Source organism: Eleutherodactylus coqui, chromosome 5, assembly GCF_035609145.1.
Source record: "Eleutherodactylus coqui strain aEleCoq1 chromosome 5, aEleCoq1.hap1, whole genome shotgun sequence".
NCBI lineage: Eukaryota > Metazoa > Chordata > Amphibia > Anura > Eleutherodactylidae > Eleutherodactylus > Eleutherodactylus coqui.
Window position 1 is genome coordinate 95,625,310 of NC_089841.1, and position 26,527 is coordinate 95,651,836.

General features: G+C 44.5%; 2 protein-coding genes across 2 annotated transcripts; one reads left to right on the forward strand and one right to left on the reverse strand.

The window, feature by feature from the left end:
• Window positions 1–2,002: 2,002 nt before the first annotated feature.
• On the forward strand, window positions 2,003–10,249 carry LOC136628791 (low-density lipoprotein receptor class A domain-containing protein 1-like). Its single transcript, XM_066604891.1, has 5 exons — window positions 2,003–2,094; window positions 3,808–3,927; window positions 7,564–7,707; window positions 9,836–9,958; window positions 10,042–10,249. Exons 1-5 carry the CDS (start codon window positions 2,067–2,069, stop codon window positions 10,176–10,178), a joined length of 552 nt encoding a protein of 183 aa, XP_066460988.1. The 5' UTR covers window positions 2,003–2,066; the 3' UTR covers window positions 10,179–10,249.
• Window positions 10,250–11,893: 1,644 nt separating this feature from the next.
• Window positions 11,894–25,589, reverse strand: BTF3 (basic transcription factor 3). The gene is made up of 6 exons (XM_066602914.1): window positions 25,459–25,589; window positions 21,920–21,988; window positions 20,326–20,439; window positions 17,241–17,442; window positions 14,587–14,643; window positions 11,894–12,167 (listed from the first exon to the last, which is right to left on the reverse strand). Exons 2-6 carry the CDS (start codon window positions 21,986–21,988, stop codon window positions 12,121–12,123), a joined length of 489 nt encoding a protein of 162 aa, XP_066459011.1. The 5' UTR covers window positions 25,459–25,589; the 3' UTR covers window positions 11,894–12,120.
• Between the last annotated feature and the right edge of the window lie 938 nt (window positions 25,590–26,527).

Below are 26,527 nucleotides of genomic sequence, written 5' to 3' on the forward strand. Positions count from 1 at the left end.
ATCTTTCCATTGTGGTCAAATAGAATGATCTGGGTAAGATGGCAAAAAAAGAAGAATTGTAGATATTATTTGCTTTTTCTTCTTTAATTTTCAGCTATTGAATTAGTTGAAGTGCCGGGTTACCCCCAGCAATGTAATGGCTTCGAATCAGGTATACCCGCATCACCAGGTGAGATGAACACTTGTCTTTTTGGTATGGTTGCAGGGGTTGAAATTAACATTGTGTGGGCAACAGAAGAGACTGTGACTTTGTAAGTGCATTACTTGCCTGATTATTTTGAATGGGTAACCACTAACCTCGTATAGTAAGACTATAGTTTTACGATAACCCCTTAAAGGGCAGTTTCACACACAGCTTCTTTTTGAAAAATGTTGCCATTTTTAATGTATTTTGATTGCAACTGTTTACTTCTTCTTCCTGCTGTATCCACTTCTGACTTTGGCTCAAAAACGGCATGAAAAACTGTTCCAAAAAATGTGCCTTTAAAAATGACGTATGCATGAAACCACCATATAGCTGATCTGCTACCATTCTACATTACTAGACCCCATCTTTGAGCAGCCAAGTATGGAGACCGGTCCATTGTAGAGGTCTACTGGACCTATCTTCATTCTATGCTGCCCTTCAATAGCAGAGCATTATGGTGACTGGTCCACTTTATGTTCAACAGACATGCGAGCCCATGCTACACGGTGACATAAAGCAACCAGCAGCAACAAAGAGCAAAGTCATGAATATTCATATATTTACTGCATAGCCCACATTGTTGGCAGAGTGAATAAGATCTTTCTGCCATAAGTGACAAAAACTTTGCAGAATGCTATTCCCATCTGACTAATTAACATAAACGACACATTAATTGGTTTGTTTGCTCTTCAGCGGCATAATTATTGCACCTAAATACAGATTTGAACTTTGTTTAAGCACTTAACATTGATGGCCTGCCACTTGAATGGACGAGCTACTATACCAAGCAAACAATGTGGGGAGGTGATGCTCACAGGAGTGGCCCCTTCATAGTGCTGATTAACAGGCATCCCAAAGTTCAGTCCTCTACCAATCAACCATTGATGGCCCATACGGAGAATAGGTTGTAAATGTTATAGTCCCAAAGAACTCCTTTATTAGAATTGCCCCTGTCAGTGACAGGAGAGATCTGAAAACTCAAGAAATTTGAAACCCAACACACTTTCTATGTGTCAAAGTTGCGCCCAAAAGAGGCAACTTGCAACCTGTCCATGTGGTGTCTCACATACGGATGGCCCGCACATTGATATGCATTTGCATGTCCTAATTCTTGTCCATGATACAGACAAGAACAGGACATGCAATGAGTGTTTATAGCCCCATAGGCTCTAATGGGTCCGTGTGCTGTTCACATGGACCTAAGTGCACTACTATGCACCCGGCCTTAGATTGCGAGATTCATAGGGCCTTGATGCCACATAAGAAGACACCAGTGTTATACATGGCACATGGAAAGTTCTGGCCCTTTCATAGATTTTGTGTTGGAGCCAAGAAAGCTTTAAGTTACACCAGCACAGTAGTTTTGGAAGTAGGAAAGCCAAAGTCATCGGAAACATCTATTTTTTGGGTAGTAAAAGGCCCATTTACACGCAACACTAAAAGTTATTAGTCATCTGTTTCTAAAACTATTGTGTGTGCATAAAAATCTTCATTATTGCAGAATGGGTACATATCACTGGACCGATATTTATAATACATATACTGCTATGATTCAAAATGGCGGCATAAAAGTTCTAATTGTTGGGATAAAAATGTGTGCATGTTTCAAAAAATGTTGCATGTGAATGGGCCAGAGAGCAATCTGAGCAGATCTGTCTAGTTTTTGGTAGCCAAAATAAAGCCAGATTAGTGAAGACCAGTCAGTCAGATCTGGTCTATGACAGAATTAATGACGGGAAGACTATGCTATTACGCTGGATGAGGAGTGAAGTTCTATGCACTAAGTCATTGTGTCGTTAGTAACTTCTGCTTTCTGTTACAATCTCAATAGGATTATGACACATTCTCAGTTTCAACAGAATGGGATTCTAGAAAATCTATGACATTTCAGCGAGAAAGAGGTGAAGGTACGCTGTCTGAGGGCTTGGCTTCTGCAGGGCGAGTTGTATGATTCAATGGTACTATGTAATGTAGCATATAATGTACTGAAAAACGTAAAAATGTCTAAGTGGGCGGGTCTTGTTTTTATGGTGTAAACACTGTGACAGAAATGACATGATAACTTTATTCTATGGGTCGGTACGATTACTACGATACTAAATTAATTAGTTTTTTTGCTGTACTCCTTTTAAAAAATAAAATATCCTTGGAAAAAAATTCTAATTATTTTCTGCCGCCATCTTCTGACCGCCTGAACTTCTTTATTTTTCAGTCAAAGTAGCTGTGTGAGCGCTCATTCTTGTGGGACATCCTGTAGTTACCATTGTTACCATTTTGGAGCACATATGGATTTTTGATCACTTTTTATTAAATTATTACATAGGAGACACGGTGACCAAAAAAGTGTAATTCTGGAGTTGTGCTTTGACTTCCACCATGTAGAGTATATAATACTTTGATAGATCAGACTTTTTTGGGATGTAGTAATACCAAATATGTTTTTAGTATATTTTGTTTTGATTTTTTTACTATATATATGGGAAACGTTTTTTTTTTCCTATTTTTTTCTAATAATTATTAAAACTTTTTAACTCATTATTATATTTTTTAGTCTTTTTTTAGACGTGAAATTTTGATTGTTTGATCGCTCGTAGAATGCAATTCAGTACCATAGTATTGCATTGTATAGTGTTTTTTGTGACAGGCCCCAAGCTGCCATGGCAACCACATGGCACTTCGCAATCTCACTACGCAGCATGGGGGCGTTTGGGACTCCCAAATACTGATTGAGACTTTCAAATGCCACTGATTGCAGCTGTGGTGAACAAATGTCAGCTGTCAAAGACAGCCAGTACCCAGCGGGATCGGCCCCTGATGCTGCTCTGTACAAACCCTGTGTACGCATGACATAAATATATATGTCCTAGCTCATGAAGTGGTTAAGGGGGTTTTTCAGGGCTATACTATTGATGACCTATCCTGACGATAGGTCATCAATATCAGAACATCGGGGGTTGGACATTTAGCACCCCTGCCAATAAACTGTTTTTCCGCGCCTCCGTGCTAGTGCTACATATGGGGTAAATCTAACATAGAATCTAAAAGAATTCCTCAGGGTGCGTTTAGACACAAAGATGATCGCTGAAAAGATGGCTTTTGAGCAATCATTTGGCGTAAAACTAATACTTGGTATTAATGCCTATTAGTACCAGTTAATAGCTTCTGAGCTGCCAGGAGCTGTATTTAGGGAACAGACCACCCGCTGTTCTCTGAATAAATTCCCTTTCTTCTGCCAGCGAGGCTGACAGCTGAGACAATATAATCAGCTGTTATAAGAGGTTCCCGAGCAGAGCACAGCATGCGGTCCTCCTTATCAGCTGTTCTGCTGAACTATGGATTTCGTGCCAAACTGAAATCCATCGTTCGCAGAAAACTGAAAGATGGGCACATTTACACGCAACGATTATCGCTCAAAAGATGGCTTTTGATTGAATTTTGAGCAATAATCGTTGTGTCTAAATGGGCCTTTAGCCTTGGTTAACTCCTTTAAGCAAGAAATGTAAAGAGATTGTTCAAAGCAGATAACTACTACAGACTAGTTTATCAGAGATTGTATTTTCCACTGTTCTCGCTACTCATGTAACGGCCGACTTTTAACCATCACCTGTTTGTCTTTACAGAATGTAGCTGTTGCTTTAGAAGAAGGTGTTTCTGTATCACCGGTCTGGTACTCCTCATCCTAGGCATGATCTCAGCATTGATCACATTAGGCGTCATCTATGGAATACCAAAAAATCAACGTGAGCAAAAAGATGGTATTATAGTGCATATTATAACCAACCATAGAAAACATGTGGCCCTGTGGCAAAATATACAGCATAATGCATGTGTTGGCTTATATCATCATATACCCCTCATTAGTCTTTAAAGGGAATCTCTTACCACCAAAGAGCACCATAAGTTAGTTTATAGGGCAGGTCCAGAGGAGTCCAGGAATGTAATTTTTTCAACTTTATCTGGCTCCCCGTTTCTGCGTTGTCACCCTTAGAAGTTGGTATACAGAGAGTACAGTGGACTAATCCCTTAAAACAATGGGTGTGCATGCACAGCCTGCAAACATGAGTCCGCTGCACTATCTGTGCGGGGACCTGGCCTGTGAGCACTATAACTTAGTCTATGATACTCATATATAGTGACAATTTCTCCTTAACCCCTTGAGTAGCACGCCCGGAAAAGTTCCGTGACGAGCTCCACTGCTCATAGCAACATAGCCCGGAAGATTTCCGGGCTATGTATCACTATGGGAGCTGCAGAGCACACTGCCACAAGCTGTGACAGTGTGCTCTGCCTGCACAGACCCACAGAGAACAAAGCAAGGGCTTTGAAAAAACAGCAGAAGATATTGCCGGCATATCAGCAATGTCCTGCTTTGTTTACAGGTTGCCATAGAGACCATCGGCTTGTCAGAAGCAAGCCGATGGTCTCTGTGGCAGGGAGAGCTTGGTGCTTGGCTGTGAGAGGACAGCTAGGTACTAGCTCTTACAGCAGAGATCAGAGAAAACCTCCGATCTCTGCTGTGTTAACCCTTTACATGCTGCAGTCTATGTGACTGCAGCATGTAAAGGGCTGTCACTGCAGCATGTAAAGGGCTGTCACCATCGGACCCCTGGAATGTGATCAGGGGTCCTGATGGGTCCCTGTGGAAGTCCCCTAAAGGGACAAAAAAAAATAAAAAATTTAAAAAAAATTAAAAAAAAAAAGTTAAAAAATTATTAAAAAAATAAAAAAACACTTGTCTCCCTTTACTTTGTAAAAAAGCAAAAATACAATCACACATGTGGTATCCATGTGCGTCGTAATGACCCAGAGAAGGAAGTTAATACATTATTTAACCCCTTAATGACATGGCCCCTTTTTTCTTTTTTCCCCATTTCTTTTTTTCCTCCCCCCTGTTTAAAAAATCACAACTTGTCCCGCAAAAAACAAGCCCTCATATGGCCATGTCAATGGAAAAATGAAAAAGTTATGGCTCTTGAGATGCAACTGCAAAACTAGTTGAAATTCAATGATTAGACCATTTTAAAAAATCTGCCCTGGTGGGCACGACAGGGTGGTAGGAAACCTGCCACTCAAGGGGTTAAAGGGGTTATCTGGTTTCTACAAAAGGATAAACAAACTGCCTGTCCTTTGTGGGGTAAAGGGTTGTGGAAGCCTTTCCTGGTCTGGTTTCCGACTCCCTTGTCTGCTAATGTTTCAGAACCTGTGAAAGGTATAAGCCATTGTCAACCTCCATTCATCCATTTGGAAAACGCCTGCATCAGTCCTCCCTCCCTCTGGGGGCTCCTTAGCATTAGTTACCTTTATAGCATCTATGACCTTGTATGTTTCTAAAATCTTACAATCCTATTTTAAAATATGGGAGGTAATACTTAGAACTCATATATAGGACACAACAATGCAGGAAGTGTGTATAAGGAGTCCTTCGTGAATCAGCACACCCAATAACAGGGGATCTCAGAACTCAAACTACTACTGAGGAGTCATTTGGATCCTCATCTCGTGGACATAGTGGAGAGCGGTTACAAAGAGCGTGTCTCGCTCCGGAGGACCTTTCCTGCTCTGCATTATACAGTGAAACCCATTGACTTCAATGAACACTATGTAATAGTTTACAATGTGGTAGCACTGCCACGAGATTGAACACTTACTTTCCATTTCTCTATAGACAACAGCAGACTACTGCAGGTTCCAGCAGACGAATACTTCATGTTCTGCTTATCATTAAGGGGCCCCTATAACAAGTAGGAAGTGTTTGTGTGGGTTTCCTCCTACACTGCGAAAACATACTGATAGGTGAATAATGGTTGTAAGACCCTATGGGGGACAGGACAGAATGTAAGTGATGGAAGTCCATGTATAGCACTTCAGAGTATGCATGAGCTAAAAAAAATAATCACATTTACACTAAAGGTTTAGAGTGACATATTTATTTTCATTTATATATTTGCTGTTACTTATATAGTACTCTGAACAATGGTATGTATGACTCTCAGGGTTTTATAGCGGGGTGGGCTGTGCAGGGATCATCATTCAGGATTTTAAGCTGCATGAAATCCTGAACGATGATCGTTCAGTGTAAATAGCAGCCGTTCAGTACTGCACAGCTGCTGTGTTAAGTGAATGCATAGCGGCAGGGGAGAGCGGGGAGAGAAATCTCCTGCAGACTCTCGGCCCCCCCCCACTGGCCACTCTGTGAGTGAGCCAGTGATACTTACTCCTGTGTGACAGCACGGGAGCGAGTACACACAGGGACAAGGGTCAGGCATTGTTTGCCTGACATTCGTCACGTGTAAGGCAGGGTTCACACAGGGCGGATTTGCCGGCGTTTTTCCGTTGCGGTTTTGCCGCAGAAGAACTGCTTCTGTGGCAAAACTGCTTCAAAGGTTAATTTGGGCTTGCGGAATTTTCTGCGGAAAAATCCGAAATTGTTTTTTTCCGCAGCGCTTTTTTACTTTTTGCTGCGTATTTTGGTGTGGATTTGGCTGCGTCCATAAAGGTCTATGGACAAAAAAGCGCTGCGGAAAAGACAGTAGAATGGACATGCTGCATCTTTGAAAACCGCGCCGCAGTTGCATTTCCGCATTGTGGCTGTGCGGAAAAAATCCGTCCTGTGAGAACAGCTTTTTGGCAAAACTCATTTGTGCTGCATTGCACTGCAAACGTAGCGGTTTTGCCGCAGTGCGGGTATGCGACGGCAATCCGCGGCAAAACCGCAGCAAATCCGCCCTGTGTGACCCCAGCCTAAATGGGCCTTAAGGATTTACTCTGCAGCCCATCCTGTTCTATGATTGTTTTATATGCAAATTAATCACACCAGGTGTGTGCCTATATATATATATATATATATATATATATATATATATATATATATATATATATATATATATATATATATATATATATATATATATATATATATATATATATATACACACACACACACTTCTTCAGATCTATCCTATTATAAGTCTCATGAAGTCTCAAGGAGTCTCAAAAGCTTGCAGCAACATCATTTCTTTTTGTTAGCCATTAAAATGTATCATACTTACAAGACTATTTTCTTTCTCTTACTCAGAGCTATAATTTGTTCTACTGAAGCAAACTTTTTGTCTTCTTACATAGTAGCAACATGTTCCACATCGCGGTATAGAGGTTTACAGTCTAGCTCTCTTATCTCAGACAATCACTCTTTGGTTTCATGGAAACTTAATAAACCCTGGCAATACATGTTTGTAACGGTTTCTGGAGACACATATGTGTCGATAAGACTTTCCATATGCCATTACTATGCATCATTTAGCTCATGGTCTTTTTTTCTGCAATGCATCTAATTCCCGATTACAGAACAATTGTCACATTCTTTTCTCATCCATCAGATATCATTACACGTGAGTGTAAAGCATCGTCAGCCCAAACTGGCTTCTTATGTGACGACAGAACAACATGCATTGCAGCGTCAGCATTGTGTGACGGGAAAGTAGATTGTGGAAATGGGGAGGATGAATCTAGAGGATACTGTGGTGAGTTTTACAGTACAGTGGTACCTCGGGATGCGAGTGCCTCAGCTTGCGAGTTTTTTGTCTTGGGAGCAGGCTCTGTTCCAAATTTTTGCTCTGATTTATGAGCAAAAACTCAGGGTACCAGCCTGCTTGCATCATTGAATGGCTGTGATTGGTTGACTCAGCGCCAGCTTTCATTGGCTGACGCGGCGATGAGTTAATCAATCAGAACATGAGATTGCTGGAGGCGGGGCATTGAAGCCCCGCATCCAGAAAGCAATGCTCTGTCGGCGTGGAGGAGGGAGCGACAGCCTGCAGCAGCACCGCAGACCATTGGGGAACTCACCAGTAGGTGAGTATTGATTTATTTTTTTTTTATGTGTAGTTAGTTTTCCCATTGGAACGCATTAATGGCGTTTCAGTATATTTCAATTGGGAAAAGTGCTTTGACATACGATTTTTTTGGCTTAAGAGCTCCGTCTCGGAACGGAACAAACTCGTATGTCAAGGCACCACCGTATTTGGAGACTGTTTAGAAATAGGTAATGTTACCTGAGGGCCATAGACGTACAGGGAGGAATTTATTTATTAATTATATTCTATATCTTTATTAATTAATTTTATTCTGCAAGCAAGCGTGGATTGCACTTTTTCCTGCATGGAATTCTCTGTTGAATTTATTAAGACCGATGTTTCAAGACTGGTCTGAATATGATTTGCACAGTTGTAAGATGTGCTTAATGTATGAAGAGTCGCACACCCCGTCATACGTTAGGAGCATCTTGAGTCATCTGTGCTACCAGCTGCAGTAGATTTCTATTATAATTTGTTTCTGGCATCATACATAGATATGTAGAAATCTCTTTACAATTGCAAAGTGTTTGCATATATAAAGGACCATTTACATACACCCAGAACAGTTGATAAGACCACCACAGGCTGTGCTCTGCCCGGGGATTGCTGACAACAGCTGATTGCCAGCAGAACAAAAAGAATTTATTCAGAGAACAGCGGGTGGTCCTCGGAATAAATTCATCTCCATGTGGCTCACAGGCTACTAATTGGCACTAATAGGCATTAGTACTAATTAGTAGATTATTCAAAATGATCGCTCAAAAGCCATCTTTTGAGCAACCATTTTTGTGCCTAAATGCACTTTGAGGGTGCGGGCAGACGAGCGTAGGCGTATTTACGTTCGCACGAGCGCAACGTATAATCGCCCGAGCGATCGTTTTTCACCGATCACAACCAGAGCTAGAAAGCGTATTTTCGTTTGTTCCTACTTTGCAAACGGTCTTTTCGGCGATCGAATAGGCGTTGGCGCGTATTTCGGTCGCATATGTTCCGTTTTTTTCGAATTGCCGTTTTTACGCGCCGGAAAATCGCCCATGTGAACGAATACATTCGAAACCATTGCCTCAGATGGTCACGTATATACGTTTGGTCGCAAAAACGCGCCGTTTATGCGCTCGTCTGCCCGCACCCTAAGGCTGGGTTCACACGGGGCGGATTTGCCGCGGGAAATTCCGTCCGGAATTTTGCCGCGGCAAATCCACCTGCAGCCGCTAATCCTGGGATTAGCCAGCCATGTGGATGAGATTTCTCAGAAATCTCGTCCACACGGGGTGGTGAATCCGCCGCGGCAAAGCCAGCAGAAGCCAGTTGCTGCAGCGCGGATTTTTTACTTCTTCTGCTGTGGCTGCGCTTTCCTCTATGGGAGCGCTGGCCACAGCGGAAGAGCAAGCGACCAGGCCGCTTCAAAACCCGCAGCTAAGTGCCGCGAGTTTTGAAGCAGCGCTTCTCCCGGTGGAAATCTTGCGGTTTTTCGCTGTGGCCAAACCGCGAGATGTCCGCCGAAAATCCAGCATGTGAGAACCCAGGCTAAGTCTACCACCACATTCGTCTTGATAAATCTCCCCCACAGTGTGTATACTAGTCACCCATGGGCAGTTGTACTGAGTTGCTCAAAAGTATCTTCGTTCACATTGCTGTCATGCTACAGCCCAAATGAGCCTTATAGATGTTCTTATTTAAAGTGCCTCATTGCAAAGTTTTCAGTCATTGATTACTATGGCACCTGTATTTGCACCTTTTTGGGTATGCCCAAATTTTTTAATTTAGATTTGTCTCTTATTTTTAAACCAAATAGGAAATTTACCTAATAGTCTTCCTGAAGGCCTGGTCTTCCACTGTGCAAACAAGAGATCGTGGACATTTATTGATAAACTTTGCGACAATAAGAATGACTGTGGAGACTGTTCTGATGAAACAGGTATTGCCAGTTCTATAATAAGCCAAAGTGTATGGTACAGTATTGACTGACACTAAGTTATTGAGAATATGATTATATTCCAGCTCTTCGCTGCCCTCCATGTCCAGGGTGGAGATGTAACACCGTCTTCTTTACCGATTGTGACTGTATCCCAAAAAGCCGCTGTAATGATACTATCCAGGACTGCATAGACTGGAGCGATGAAATATCTTGCCGTTAGGACGCCATTATGCTGACTATATTCAACACTGGAACCAGAGCTGCATTTGAGAACATTACACGGTTCTCTTTAGCCTCCCACTTTGATACTTTTGTTTCACTCCGATATCCGCTTGAACATCATGTGAATTATTACATGTACGGACTTGAAAGCCATAGTGCAGGGAAAAATAAGCAGCATGTTACTTTTTGGATCGGACTCCATGACATATTTGCACTGCACAAAAAACCTGCAGTTAAGCTTTAGCTTGAGATCAGTATTGGATTGTTCTGCCTCAAAACAATGTACGTGTGTCCTTACAACTTCTATACTGCACAGCATCAGCCATGATGCAACATCTCTAAAGGATGTTCAAACTGCTCCAAATGTAAAGTGTCGAAATACAGCATGGCAATGGAATGGTTAGTTTCAGTACTTCTATATCTTCAGCAAGATGCTAGAAAGGAACTCTGCTATCTGTGCAAAACACAATGGTGTGGTCAACCAAGCATGCTGGAAATAAAAAGAAAGATATGCAAAGGGAGACCTTATTAGGTCTCCACTTAAAAAGGTTCTTCAGGACTTTTCCTATTGATGATCTATCCGCACACTAGGTCATCAATAGATGATAGTCAGGGGTCTTCTACTGCTCAGGATCCCTACTTATTGATCAGCTAATCCTGGTAGACAATCGATGGGATCTATGCCTGCAATACCAACCTGGTCCACTGCACTACAGAGAGCACAATGTGCTTGCCACTCCAGCTCTATTGATAGCAGCTCCAGGAATCAGCTAATTGGCAGCGATCCTGATGAACAGACCCAACCAATCATATCTTGAGGGCCTATCCAGATTATAGGTTATGAACAGAAGAGGGGTAAGAAGAACAAAAAAGCCTAAAGTCCCAGCCAACCCATGGCAGACTATGGCTGCACCTGAATCCTGTTTTCAGAGATTGATTAGAACCATGGGACGTAGTGTTATGCACGATGTGAACTGGTGAATGAGGCGAAGAACTGAAGAAAAGGCTGACATTTAATTTAACAATGGTATGCATATAAAATGTAGTAATGTAAAGAGAATTTTAATAAAAGGGAAAACATGATGTGCCATTAGTCCGGCTCTGTGTAACTGCAGGGGAGAGAGGTCACATTCATCTTCTTCACTAGTCTTGGCTGAGATCTAGTATCTGGTATGCCATAGCAGGTTGACCACTACTGACCTATAGCTTGATGAATGGTCTTGTAAGTAACTGTTAGTGTACACTGCTAGTTTGCATATCCATACTGGTCCATTCCTCCTCTCATTATAATGTCAACAGTAAACCATTTATATACTTCTATATGGTACAGCAATTATTTCTTTAAGCAGTGACCAATATTTGCTTAGGTTAAAGAGAACCCGTCACCTCAGTACAGCACCATAATCTAAGTTATGGTACATGTCAAGGGGAGAACAGGAGCAGGGGGATGTCATTTTTATACTCGCCTGCTGCCCGCTGAAGATCATGCAGTGTCTGAAAATCTGATCATGCACCCAGCAGTCAGAAAGGAGTCCGATTTTCAGACCACATATGATCTTCAGTAGGAGACCGGCAAGTATAAAAATTACATGCCCAGCTCCCCACCACAGCTTAGTTTATGGTGCTGTTGGAGGCGACCGGTTCCCTTTAAATATACCATGGTGCTCGGTATCAGCTGGTAAATCCCCAGACATAAGACAAGTTTTCATGAAGTTTATTATAGATCAATCTTTATTTCCAGATGTGTTGAGTTAAACTAGTCCGCAAAGGCAGAGTCTGCATTAAAGCCGAGCTGCTACATTGTATTGTATATTGTACATTTTCCATGAATTCATCTTTATTTAATCTCAAAGAAAAAAAAAAACCCAAAACACAAATAGATAAGTCACATTATAAAATAGCAGCTCCATTCAGCGTCATGTTCCTCAGTGGTTTTCACATCAGACAGACTCATTCTTTGAGGCTTCGTCAAAATTCTCAACCAGTTCTGTGGATAAACATTAGAGATACCGGCATTAGAAGTCAGAAAGCATGTATTAATGTTACATGTAGATCTACCCAACATGGCATAGTTTATGTGAACCATCTCCTATAGATCCCGAGTTAGGCCTGTGTCACACGAATGGATTTGAGCAGCATTTTGCAGACGCATCACACGATGAATAGAACACATTTGTTTCAATGCTTTGAGTCGCACAATGATATTTTGCACATACATTTAGTTTGCGCAAAATATGCCACATGCGCTACTCTGCTGCTCACGGAAATACCACATGTGGAGCTAACTTAATTGCCATAAATAGGAACACCGTAAAACACAACTGTGTGCAAATACACAACGCCCATTGCACTTACACTTGTGTGACAACAGCACAACTAAAAACCCATTTACACACAACAATTATCGCTCAAAATTCACACAATGTCTTTTGAACAATAATCGTTGCATGTAAATGCTACCATCGTTTACTTTTCAGATGAACGATGTTTAGGTGAGAATAAAGCCCCATTTACATAGGACTGCTGCATAAAATCCTGAAAGATGATCGTTCAGTACTTAACATCTGGTGTGTTAAGTGAATGGAGAGGGGCTGGGGAGAGTAAGGAGTGAAATCTCCTCCAGCCACCCTGCTGCAAGCTAAGGATACACGCTGTACATGCAGGGACGAGCCTTGGGCATTGTTTGCCCAACAGTCATCCTATATAAATGGGGCTTTAAATCCATTGTTCAGCTGGAGAGCGGATAGCAGGGACCGCACATACTGTGTTCTCCACTAGAGCGCTGATTACATTGTATTCAGCTTGCATTCCCAAGGCAGAACAAAGGAGCTAAATGCAGAGAACAGTCCACCAGCTGTTCTCTGCATACAGCTCCAGAGGCTTATGCTAAGTGATCGCTAAAACTGTTAATCATTCTAACTTTTGAACAAAGTTAGAGTGATCATCTTTGTGTGTAAATAGGCTTTAATTTTTGTATTCCCTTAAAGCATAGTGTGTGTGTTGGTAGTGGTTTACAGCTTTGCAGAAGTGCCAATCTAAAAATTTGCTGCTTATTCCTACAGCTAAGATCCAGACTATGCGTCTTCATAGCAGCAGAAACTGATGAGCCTACAGCTATTCCTTTCTATCTGTCCACTGCTTCTGGCTAACCTACTAGATATACGTTAGCACAGTGTATGAGACTGCCGGATTACACTACACAGAATCAGTTTTTGCTGGACAGACCATAAGGCTGCCTGACCACGGGCGTTGCGGTATCCCGTGGCGGAGAACCGAGAGCAGGAGCCTGCAGACGGATCTCCGCTGTCAGCCTATCTGACAGCTAGGCTGACCACGGAGAATCACGGCAAATCGCAGCATGCTGTAAATTGCTGGCCGCAAGCAGAGAGTCACAATGATTCTCCACTCGTGGACACGGGGCCGGCGCTTTCCATAGCAACGCTATGGAAAACTTCAGACAGTGATTTGCTGGCTATTTACCGCCGGCGGTATCACGCCTGTAGACAGGAGCTCTTAGTCTATTTTGTCCATTTTCAGCAAAAACAGCCTCTTGAAATGCTACTCCTATCCAATGCTGCCAAGAAAAATCCATCTGCAACTAGCTGCATAGCTGAAGAGGGATAGTGAATATAGTACATCTACTCTTCAATGCGCAAGCACTCTTACACGCTGTGCAGTGTACATTGAATAGTTTATTAATGGCTGCCCTTTGTCTAAAGTAGACCAACCGGTGATCTTATAATACTGCTGCCCATTTGTGAGTGTTGTGGGAAAGGGAGCCATGCTGCGATGCATACAGCTTCTCAGCACAGCACGCCTTTGTGTACTGGGTGTAGTACTAAGATACAGAGCAATGGGTCTCAGTGGTTAGCGGGTATGATGCAAGAAGCCATATGAAGCACAGGACACCTTCTCACAGATGACCTGACCAGAAGCAGTATTAGATGCTCTAGTATGTACACTGCTGTTGGCACTACAGTTGAGAGGTCCCTGCATTCACTAGCCCTATTCAGGGAAGACAGATTTAACATCGCAGCTGAATAGGGATTAGGGCAGTTTGTCCAAGAGCTTTTTCTGCTAGAATACAAAGATGTATTGAAAAGCTGCTTATAATTACCTGCTCTACATAAATCACCTCGAAGGATGCCCTATTACAGCTGTGTGCAAAACAGACCTACAGTACGGCCAGGTGAGGATTAAGGCTTACATGGGTGCTGCAGTTTGTCATGGATCTGTTAACACAGAATGGGCTAGTCTGTTCTGAGAAATGAGCCAGAGTAATGCATGCTGTGAGAAAGGCTTGTCAACCTACAACTACTGAGGTCTGTGAACTGCGATGAACACACAAACGCAAAATATGCCCAGCAGAATAAGTAACAAGGCTGTGGAAAGCGAGGACATCCTACCTGGAACTTCATCATCCTCTTCCTCCCCAGTAGCAAGTGGTGCTTTGCCATCTACAGCTAGAAGAAGATGGTCAATAATTAATACAAAAGAACACAAGCCGAATATGATTACTTTAATTTCAGCCCTTTCCTAAGGACCAGACTGCTTGAAATTGTACAGAATAAGACAAATGTCATATTAAAAAAAGAAAAGGTCATGATAAAAAAAAAATAGCTTTACGGGCCTGAACACTTGATAATATGTTATATCAGATGAGAGATGCTAAGCGGTAAGCCCCCACCGATTAGTTGTTTGAAGTGAAAGCAACGCCTACATGGACGCCATGACTACTTCAATCAGCTGATCGGTGAGGATCGCAGGCAGTGGACCCCTACCAATTGATACCGGTTACCTTTTGTAAGGATAGATCATCAATATTTCTGTCCCAGAAAACCCCTGTAATGTTCTAAAGAACTATATAAAAAAAATAATTGCATGAAATGGAGCTCACGACTATTAGACAACGGTTATGTTAATTAGGAAGGTTGCCAGTAATAAAATGTTTATATCAGGAAAATACCATCAATACAAGTTTTTTTAAAGTTTTTAAAAGTTTTTTTTTTAACCTCAAGTTTTCAGTCCTGCTATGACCAGGTTGGTTTGAGTGCCACTTACTACTTCATTTTTGCATTCCAGTTGCTGTAATTTATTTTTGTATTGGCAAGGTCTCATATTAAACAGGAAAAAAGTATATTTATACCAAACCAAATTTAAAGATGCCCATACAAAAATATACGGGAAATGTAGTTACATTTTTCAGCGATTACTGTTATATAGCTTAAAATAAAAATTACTACATTTTCCACACTAAGATCTGCAGCAAAGTCACAGTGGATTTCAATCATTACAATGCAGTGAATGAAATCTGCAATACAGCCTAAAATAGGACTCGCTACGATATTTTTTTATGCACATAAAATATGCGCCTCAATACCGCAACACAGATTAATGGCGTTTAGGCTGTCTAAAAAAAAATAGAGGTAATAGACAGAAAATGTGCCTTGGGAATATGCCCTTAGGCTGCCTCCACACAGGCAAGAAAAGTCATGCGAGATTTGCGCGTTGTGAGACACACAAATCACACATATATGAACCCATTCTTTTGAATGGGGTCATACACATGAGCGATGTTTTCCTGCATCACGGTGCTATACAGGAAACAAGTCGCTGCATGTTTTAGCCTTATCTCTCTCGAACAGCTTGTTTTAAACGGGGTCGGCCACCACATCTCACCATGGGCTAGGTGCACACCATGCGAGGTCTCCATTGAAAACAATGGGAGAAACTCCACGATCCTCTGCTGTGGCTTACAGCTGCAGCAGAGGATCACTGCATCCCTTAAGTGATGCAATGCCATTTTGTCATAAAAACGCCTCGCATCCGTGAGGAGCGCAATATGGGGCTGTGATTCATAGCCACATATTGCGCTCACCCGTGTGAAGTTAGCCTTAAAGGGGTTGTCCCGAGGCAGCAAGTGGGTCTATACAATTCTGCATGGCCATAATAATGCACTTTGTAATGTACATTGTGCATTAATTATGAGCCATACAGAAGTTATAAAAAGTTTTATACTTACCTGCTCCGTTGCTAGCGTCCTCGTCTCCATGGTGCCGACTAATTTTCGCCCTCCGATGGCCAAATTAGCCGCGCTTGCGCAGTCCAGGTCTTCTTTTCTGAATGGGGCTCCGTGTAGCTCCGCCCCGTGCCGATTCCAGCCAATCAGGAGGCTGGAATCGGCAATGGACCGCATAGAAGCCCTGCGGTCCATGGAGACAGAGGATCCCGGCGGCCATCTTCAGCAGGTGAGTATGAAGACGCCGGACCGCCGGGATTCAGGTAAGCGCTGTGCGGGTTGTTTTTTTAACCCCTGCATCGGGGTTGTCTCGCGCCGAACGGGGGGGGGGGGTTTAAAAAAAAAAAAAAACCCGTTTCGGCGCGGGACAACCCCTTTAAGGCTGGGGTCACACAGGGCAGATTTGCTGCGGTTTTGCCACGGATTGCCGTTGCATATCCGCACTGCGGCAAAACCGCTGCGTTTGCAGTGCAATGCAGCACAAATGAGATTTGCCAAAAAGCTGTTCTCACAGGACGGATTTTTTTCGCACAGCCGCAGTGCGGAAATGCAACTGCGTCGCGGTTTTAAAAGATGCAGCATGCTCATTCTTTGGTCTTTTTCGCAGCGTTTTTTTGTCCATAGACCTCTATGGACGCAGCCAAAACCGCACCAAATACGCGACAAAAAGTAAAAAAGCGCTGCGGAAAAAACAGCTTGCGCACGAAAATCCGCAAGCCCAAATTAACCTTTGAAGCGGTTTTGCCGCAGAAGCAGTTCTTCTGCGGCAAAACCGCAACGGAAAAAAAACGCAGCAAAACCGCTGCAAATCTGCCCTATGTGAACCCAGCCTAAGGGGATAAGCCACTAATGCAGTTACTAGCATTACTGCAGTAAGTTGCTAATGAATGAACATTAGTGTAAACTTTACATGGCGCCACTAGGATGTTGGCAGTGTAAGCGATCTGACCCTGCAGTCAAAGGTGTTATCTTCCAGTCCTAGTACTGCCTAATACCAAACACTTTTGCAAATACCGGCTGAATGACAAGCGTTTCACTTACATTGTTTTGGCAGGGCTTCTGCAAGTCTCCGCAGGCTGGTGAGGCTGTCTGCTCCGAGCTGATTCAGGATGCTTGGCAACATCTCTGTAAGCTGCTTGGTCTCAGCATGTCCTGTAATGGTGAAGGTGTTGGCAGCCAAGGAAGCCTGAACTTTAGGGTTGTTGAAGTGGATAACGGTCCCTTGGTTTGTAAACATGTTTACCTGGAGAGACAAACAAAAGCTTTCTAAGGCCTCATGCCCACGGGAAAAATGTAATTGTGGAATACGCGTGGATGATCCGCAGTTCAATATGCCCATAGACAGTCAATGGGCATCCAAAGGTAATTAAATACCTGTAGATGTCATGTTATCCCAGGGTGCGGATCCCACACACAGGTTTTAATAATTTAAAAAAAGAATTAAATAAAAGCACAGCGCATGCAGAAGATCGATCTGGCCGCGACGAAGGAGACCCGCGCCGCATCCGGACAGGTGAGAAAATGTCATTTTTGGCCTCATGGCTATGGGCACAGCTGCAAACCGCTGCGGGATTCTGTACTGGGAATCCATGCATGCCCGTGAACATGAGGTCTAAAGGTTTAATGAAAACGCATAGCAGACGTTTACCTAAACATATGGTTTCCAAAGCTACAGCAGCAGTGACCACTAATAGTCCACACTGCACCAACTAGATGGAAATACCTGCAAGCCCTTTCCTGCACTTGTGTTATGTACAGGGAACCTAGTTGAGCAGGTCCTATTACATTATTGGCACTGGTAAATGGATTTGCATTTCTGCTGCCACAGATCAGTACATGGATTTTGGCCTCAATGGGGCAAATCTGCAAGCTGTAAACCAGGCGCAGAATAAGCATTGAAGAAACATCACTTTACCTGCAATGCAGATTTAAAATTCATGGCATATGTACTACGGGGCATATTCCTATTCAGATGAATGGGACACATTCACATAGACGTCACTGTTGAATCCATGTCAATCATGCAACAATTTTTTTTTTTTTTGGGGAGGTGGATATATTTTCTTTTTTTAAAATGTAAAACTTGCTGGTGACCCGGCCATATGAGGTGTTTTTTTACAAAGCAAATTGTAGTTTTTACTGGTACATACAATATATTGCCTCACTTAACTTTTGGGGGGAGGGCAGGAAGAGAAAAAAGAATCTAAAAATAGTATTTTTTTACAGCATTAATCATGTAGCACAAGTGACCTGATGAATTTTTTCAGCCAATTGGTACAATAACAATATCCCAATTTTTTTTTTATATTTTTCAACTTTTGCACGATATAAAGCCCCCTTTGCTTATATTTTGTTTCATTACTGCATTGGAAGTCTTATAACTTATTTTTCTATTGACAAAGCTGTGAGGGCCTGTTCTTTGTGTGTTGAGCTGACACTATTTTGGGCATTTTTGATCACTTATTACTTTCTTTGGCAGGCAAAAGTAAACATTTTTTACTCCTTTTTTCAATAGCATTTGCTGTGTAGGATGAAAAGGGAATTTAATTTATTGTAAGGGTCGTTACGGATGTGACAATACCAAACGTGTGGTTTAATTATTTTATTTTTTAAAAACAAGAGAGCGAGTGCCCAAAAAGTTTTGACTATGTTTAACTTTTTTTTTTGCATTATTTTTATGTCCCTGTAGGAGACTTAGGCCTCATGTCCACGGGCAAAAGAAGAATTAAAATCCGCAGCGGATTTTAACTCTTCTCCTGCCCGCGGATCCGCATCCCATAGGAATGCATTGACCACCCGCGGGTAGATAAATACCCGCGGATGGTCAATAAAAGAGATTTTAAAAAAAATGGAGCATGAAAAAATCTGGACCATGCTCCATTTTCGTGCGGGTCTCCCGCTTCTATTGAAGCCTATGGAAGCCGTCCGGAACCGCGGGAGACCAAAACAGGAATTTACTCACCTGCTCCAGATCTTCCCTTCGCCGCGGCTTCATCTTCTCTCCATCGCAGCCGGATCTTTTTTCTTCGGGACGGCGCATGCGCGGGGCACGTAACCGACGTGCCCTGCACATCCGCCGAACCGAAGAAAGAAGATCCGGCCGCGACGGGGAGAAGATGAAGCCGCGGCGAAGGGAAGATCCGGAGCGTGTGAGAGGTGAGTTAATTTTTATTTTTATGTCTCATGTCGGCGGGGCAGGAGGGACCCGCTACGGATTCTACATGGAGAATCCATAGCGGGCCTGATTTTCCCCATGGACATGAGGCCTTAAACCTGTGATGTAATTGCTTTGATAAAACACTGCACTACTGCAGTACTGCAATGTAATATCGCTTATCATAGCAATCACAGGCCATGGCAGACCTGGCCACCATTGACTAGGTTACGGTTGCCATGGCAACCCATCAGTCCTCAGCAATTACATGTCGGAGGGTTAATGATATCACAGGTTGATCACCCTTCCTCTGTGATCCTTTTACATGCTGCAATCAACATTAATCGCAGCATATAGAAAGTGAACAGTAGTGATACTAAGTCACTGATTCCTGCTGTTGCATTGGGAGGCCAGCTGTCCATCACAGCTGCCTCCCACTGCAGATGGCACCGGCTTAGCTTCTGAGCCCACGCCAAGTGTATTCTCATTCGTAGAAACCCTTTCCCACCCAGAGCGTATTTATGCCCCGAGTTGGGAAAAGGGTCAAACAGTCATGAAAAAAAATTAAAAAAATGCACAAGTCTACAGATTTATCAGCTCCATATTACAGTCCACAAAACACAGATTAAATGTGGATTTGAAATACGCTCATCTGAAAGCGGCCTCAAAAGAAATAGAGGCACAGACAGGCATTTCCTTCCTTCTGGAGTAAGATCTGCCAAATTAAGAGGAGCACACCTCTGATGGCAATGTGTGCGCCAGGTCTATGGCACCAATGAGCTGGTGTAAATTATAGTAAATATGCTGGACCTGAAGACAAACACCCCTCACTTCTTAAATGCAATACAAAACCTAAAGGTCACAAGTTTTTGTGCAAACATTTATGCCTTTAAAATTGGTGCAAGTGCCTTTATAACCCAACGCTCCTCCCCCCCACCCTTCACCCCCCAAAAATGAAAGTGAATAGCTTACTTCTTCAATGCCGGAGATGTTATTCACACCCAGCTTCTTCAGTGAAAACTGTAGTTTCTTGTCATCAGCAGTGGCTGTTCTGTGGACGACCTTCTTCTTTCTACGGGCTGTTCCCTGAAGAGTCATAAAACACACGAAATGAAGTCTGTGTACCTAAATATTCACCTCTAAGGCCCTCTATAGATGTGGCTTCCATTATAAAAGGAAACCACAATGGTGTGATGATACCACTGACACTGGCAACTGAATCATTGGGTCTGTCTGGTTTGGATGGGTAAAAACAGCAGCGCATCTCGTTAGTTTTCCTAGGAGAAAAGCCCCAAATTGTGACTGAAGCTCCCAAGTCTGACACCAGTATGAAGAGAACCTTATAGTGTATTTTCAATAAGATTGTAAACATCTTAACCACAAGAACCATTATAGAGCAAAACAGTTCAGTGAAGTGTACAAAATATCGCCAGGCTGCCCAGCATACCCTGGGTAGGTTTCCATTTGAACCATAGTTTGGCCAAGTTACAATATTACTTTATACCAAGACTCAAGAGATCTAAATGACCAGCCATGGAAGGCTAGTGAGTTAGTCCTTGGAGGAGAAAGGCCAAAGCACAGAGTTGAGCATAAAGACTGAGGAGACAGACAATCTCCACCTACAAGTTCCTATCTTCCCAGCGCAGTCAGTACTTGCCCAACAGTGCTCTGCAAGTGGGAAACACCCTTCAGTAAGTGACAAACGACTGCGGCACATAGCAAGTTTCCAAGTGGCAGCTGCAGCCTGCAAACTTGCTGACTACTCAAGATATTCCTATGGCCTGCAGCTGTCTCCATATAACCCTAGCCTTAAGACCAGCCAACACAGCAATACCACTTAAGGCACATTACTAATGCAGACCAACAACCAATGCACTGGTGTATGACCATAGCAAGCTGCAACTAAACAACTGTGGGTCCCCGTATACCTGCAGGCGTCTCAATAATATAGATTGAGCTTTTAGTGGCCCTCTGCATTATCCTTACTAGGACACATTCAATGGTCCAGTAATTCCCTCATCGGGGTCACTGACATGCAGGAAACACACTGTTCAAACATTATAGCAACAGCCAAAGGGTGGTGGAAACTGTCTGAGCACTGCTTCCCTTCAAGCATTCCACAGCTGATAGCAGAGTAAGCACACTGAGTGATGAGAAGTGCGAGGATTTAGATTACTGATATTTTTTCTCTTATTTAAAGGGGTTGCCCGGTGACTGAACTAACCCACCAGCCCCTTCAGTGCTAAAATGAGAGGAACAGTACTCCCCCATTTCTGCAGCTTCGATGCGGTACTGGTGTTTGTTGTGACAGATGTCACCAGAAGCCAGGTGACAGCTGCAGCGTCTGCTTGCTCTACTGGCATCGGCACTCACATATGCCAGGAACGCAACACTGCAGTGGTCACCTGGCTTCCAGTGACATCTGTGACAAATGCCGGGACCACGGTGCTAGATGAAGCAAGTACTGCTCCGCTCCTTATTTCAGCACAGGAGGCGCTAACGGGGCATGTTGACCAGTAGTCAAGACAACCCCTTTAACACATTCAGTTTTTAAACACACACTTACCTTTCCACCGATGCGGACTTGTGCTTGAAGTTTTGCTAACTTTTCTTGATTCATGATACTTTCTTTCATCTGAAAAAGAAAACAAGATCTAAGAGGATTCCAGAAGACTCACACAAGGGTGAAGTGACCCAAGTACTAGATGGTACCTGGAAGGACAGTGGGTCACATTAGGTGGTCTGCACACCAGTGACTTCTACTCCTCCAGTGCGCAGCATTTTGTCGTGACCAAAAGTCATTGAAAACTAAGTATCAGTAGGAAATTTCCTCAACGCTTATAAGATAACCTGCAGGATTACCATCATCTGCACGAGCGCTCAGCAAACTGCAACCGAGAGTTGGTTAAACCTACCAAACCATCTGATGTGTACTGCCAGCTTAAAGGGGTTGTCCAGTTGTAAACCATTGATGGCCTGGCAGGAGATCAGCAGCAGGGACCTTGCTGATCAGCTGTTCACTGGGCTGGTGCATGTGTGCAGCAAGCTAGTTTCTGCAGAAAGCAGTCAGCTCTGTTCCCACTGCAGTGGAGAGACTTGGTATTAGTACTAGTGTACCTTGACAGCCAGGTGACGCCCCCACTTCCTGATTGGCTGAAAAGCTCCTGCCTGCTGCAAGGTCCTAGGAGCGTGGAAGGACTTTTGTAATGGAGGGTTAGGGGTAGTTTAACAGTTAGGTGTAGATTATTCACGTGAACATGGAAGCATGTACAGCTCATAATTTACGCCTGACTGTGAAACAACCCCTAACCATCGATTACGAAACTCGTTCTAGGCTCCTAGGCCATGAAGCTACAAAGTTAGGCGCCCATGTGTTAACCCCCTCCCTGCCGGGAGCACCGACGCTGATCCAGATGCCTGCATCACTGTGCAATCTCCCATGCTGATCCTCCGCTCTCCATCCTCTGCTGTCACGCTCCCCAGAGCCACAGGAGCCTCTGCTGTGCCTTTCCCTTGCTGCTGCGGCGCTGTCGGTTCCCTGCTCCCAAGGTCCTTGGCACCGCCGCTGCGCCTTCTCCCCTGTGCCTCTCCGTCCCACCCCCAGGAAGTGACCCAGGGCGTCACCTGGCTGTCAAGCAGCCTAATAGTAGTGTACACCCACCACTTCCAGTGGCGTCAAGTTACACCAGTACCCTTAGTATTGCATGTTAACTTCCTATTCATTTCACTGAAAACTGGGCCTGCAATGCCAAGCCTCTCCATGGCAGTGGGAACGGAGCTGGCTACAGAAATCAGCTCAATGCATTGTCACACCAGCTCAGAGTGTAAGGGGTCTCATGTGGTAGACCCTCAGGCCTCATGTCCATGGGCAAAAGAAGAATTAAAATCCGCAGCGGATTTTAACTCTTCTCCTGCCCGCGGATCCGCATCCCATAGGGATGCATTGACAACCCGCGGGTAGATAAATACCCGCGGATGGTCAATAAAAGTGATTTTAAAAAAAATGGAGCATGAAAAAATCTGGACCATGCTCCATTTTCGTGCTTTCTATTGAAGCCTATGGAAGCCGCCCGGATCCGCGGGAGACCTAAAATAGGAATGTAAAAGAATTAACTCACCCGCAGCGGACCCGGAAGGTCTTCTCTTCCTCACGGCCGGATCTTTCTTGCTTCGGCTCGGCAGATGTGCCCGGAGCATGTGTGCGGCACGTCGGCGACGGGTTCATCCGCCGCCCGAAAAAGAAGATCCGGCCGTGAGGAAGAGAAGACCTTCCCGGTCCGCTGCAGGTGAGTTAATTCTTTTAAATTCTTATTTTCAGCCCTCATGTCCGCGGGGCAGGAGGGACCCGCTGCAGATTCTACATGTAGAATCTGTAGCGGGCCTGATTTTCCCTGTGGACCTGAGGCCTTACTGATCTATTAATGGTCAGATGTGGCCTATAGCTGTGGGTCAGGAATCTATACTCTCCTATTCCCCCCCTCCCCCAGTCTCCTTACCACATCTTTTCCTGGCTGAGCTTCTTCAGTGCCACGGGGTCACCTCACCAGATGCCTTGTTATGAACGCTTCATTCCTTCCTGCCAGTGAAGGTCATGTCCCTGTGACGTAGCCTTTACTGCCTAGGAAGGAGTTCTGATCTATTGCAAAGACAACTCGCATGAGCAGCCCTATGCAGTAGATCGGCAGTCCCCTTGCTGGCCTCTGAACTGTGATGTAACGTACATTGGCTGGCAGGCAGAAGACTGCTAACCAATGTACGTAACCTCACAGAAAGGAGAGGAATCAGGCAGCTGGAGGTGAAGTGATCCAGGGGAACTGCAGGAGACAGGAGAAGATAGGTGAGGAATAGGCAAGTATCTTTTTCAATGACAGAACCTATAAGGTGAGTGAGGAAACTTAGACCATCCATGCTCCTCTGGGAAATATGCAATACCTCTGCAGCGCCACCTATTGGAAGGCACCATTCCTGCAAGTCAATATCAGACTTCTTAGACAAGCCTTGTAACAATGGCTTCAAGAAACTAGAAAATCCCCTTGGGCCCATTTCAGCCTTCTGTAGACATGAAATAACAGATAGCACGCCGAACATCACAGACTGCAGCTTATCAGACTGCATAGAAGAGAAGAGTCTACCTTTGTGAACCTAGACAGATCTCTTTATGCTCCTGTGCCTTTGGTCTCAGCCAAAGTCCACAGAGTTTTAATCTACTCACTCTGGTAACAACCTTACACCGGTCAGTGATCAGGAATGATCATTTGGGTCAATCACCCCCCTCCTTCCATGTAAAAGCCCTTTACAGGGTGAAGCTGCAGCCTCTGCTATACCGACTCCACCTGTCACATAACAGCAGCGGGACGGCGTACATTACACGAAAGGGACTCCTAAGGCTCCTGCACACGACAGGGTTGGGCCTGGCATGCGGGATCCGACCCTGTGCCCGGCCGGTGCCCCCTGCGTACCTGACCGGATTCTTCATCTGTACTGTGGAGTCCAGATTAGGCTGCGGATGGCGCAACATTTGTGCAATGATGATGGCGGATGGGCCACGGGACGGACAGTTTCCATTGACTTCAATGGGAGCCGTCCAGGCGGAAGTTGCACAAAAATGGAGCATGCTGCGATTGTAGAGGAAGTGCTAGGTGCAAATAGGATTTTCACGAGCGTGCGAACCCTTTTTCTGTCAGTTTAACAAGTAGACCCTCTTGTGAATCGCGACCACATCTGATACAGATCACTGATTTTTTGCGCTAAAGGCATCACGCGTTTGACGATCACCGACATGTGAGTGCGATACTGGTGCGCATTTCTCGGGCCGACATCGCTCAGCCATGCTGTAGCCAATGCCGTCTCTCCTGGTAGCCGGCCGGATGTGGCGCAGCGCGTACATTACACGGATGGCTACCAGAAGCACCGTGACAGGTCAATAAAATGGGTCATGAATGGTCAGTAGGAAGCAGCTATGATAGTTCTGCCTGTCACAGGGGAGAGGAGCCAGGCAACATATCCTACCAGACACTACGTTACCGCCAGTGGAACTACAAGCCCCAGCATGACAGCCTCCCAGCAACCCTACAGCATGGCTTCCCCCAGCCCGCCCGCTCTCACCTTCTGCAGCCGGCAGGCGGGTGTCTGCGAGGAACACGGCGGGTTTATAGACCTGCGGAGAGCGGCGGCACCGGGCGCGCACACACGCGGGGAGCGAGGCGGAAGCCGAGAGGAAGGACCGGAAGAGGGGCGCGCACCACGTGACCTGCGGCCCCGCCCAGCTGCGGTATGAGCAGAAGAGAGAAGCAGAATACATCCACCAATAACAGTCCAGCTCTCAGTTCTCACAGACTTGAGCAGAGAGCTGATTGGTTCCCCGGACGAATCACCATGGCAACCCTTACTGTAGTGTTTACAGGGCCCAGTGTCTGTGACAGAGATGTGTAGAAGTTGTGTATTTTCACATAAGCCTCTGTTCACATTGCACTATTGTGTTTACAGGAGTGTTAGGGCTCCCACACACTTGCGTTTTTTTAACACTGCGATGTCGCTGCAATTTTTTAACGCAATTGTCAATGGGACTTTCTAATGTTAAAAGCGCATCGCAAGTTTGTGCTCTGTGATTTATGTGCGATGCGCTTTTAACATTAGAAAGTCCCATTGACAAAAGCGTTAAAAAAACGCAGCAATATCGCAGCATTAAAAAATGCAAGTGGGTAGGAGCCCTTACCAGTGTATACACCAAATGTATCCATAAAGCCCCAGTCACCCATTGTATGTATGATACAATACTGTCCTGTTCTCGCAGCAGCACCCGACCCGAGCGTCTGCAGAGAGCAGCGTGTCACTCACCTGCTCCCGCGGCCCCGCCTCTTTCATGTGTCGGCTGCCGGGCAGCCGGCGCATGCGCAGAGCGGGGCCGGCGAATGACGAGCCCCGCACAGAAATAGAGCATGCCGCGATTTGTTTGCCGTGCGACATTTCGTGCGGCCAAATCATGGCAGTCCGCCTAGGATTGCGTTTCTTATTGCAATCCTATGGCAGCTTCCAGGGGCAGAAATTCAGCGGGAAATCCCGCTGTGGAATCTCTGCCCGTCTGCAGGTGGCCTTTGGCGTACATTGGGCTGTACAGGGACGATTGTTGTGGCGTCCCATGTGGGCATTTTTCTGTTGACCACACCTCTTTTAC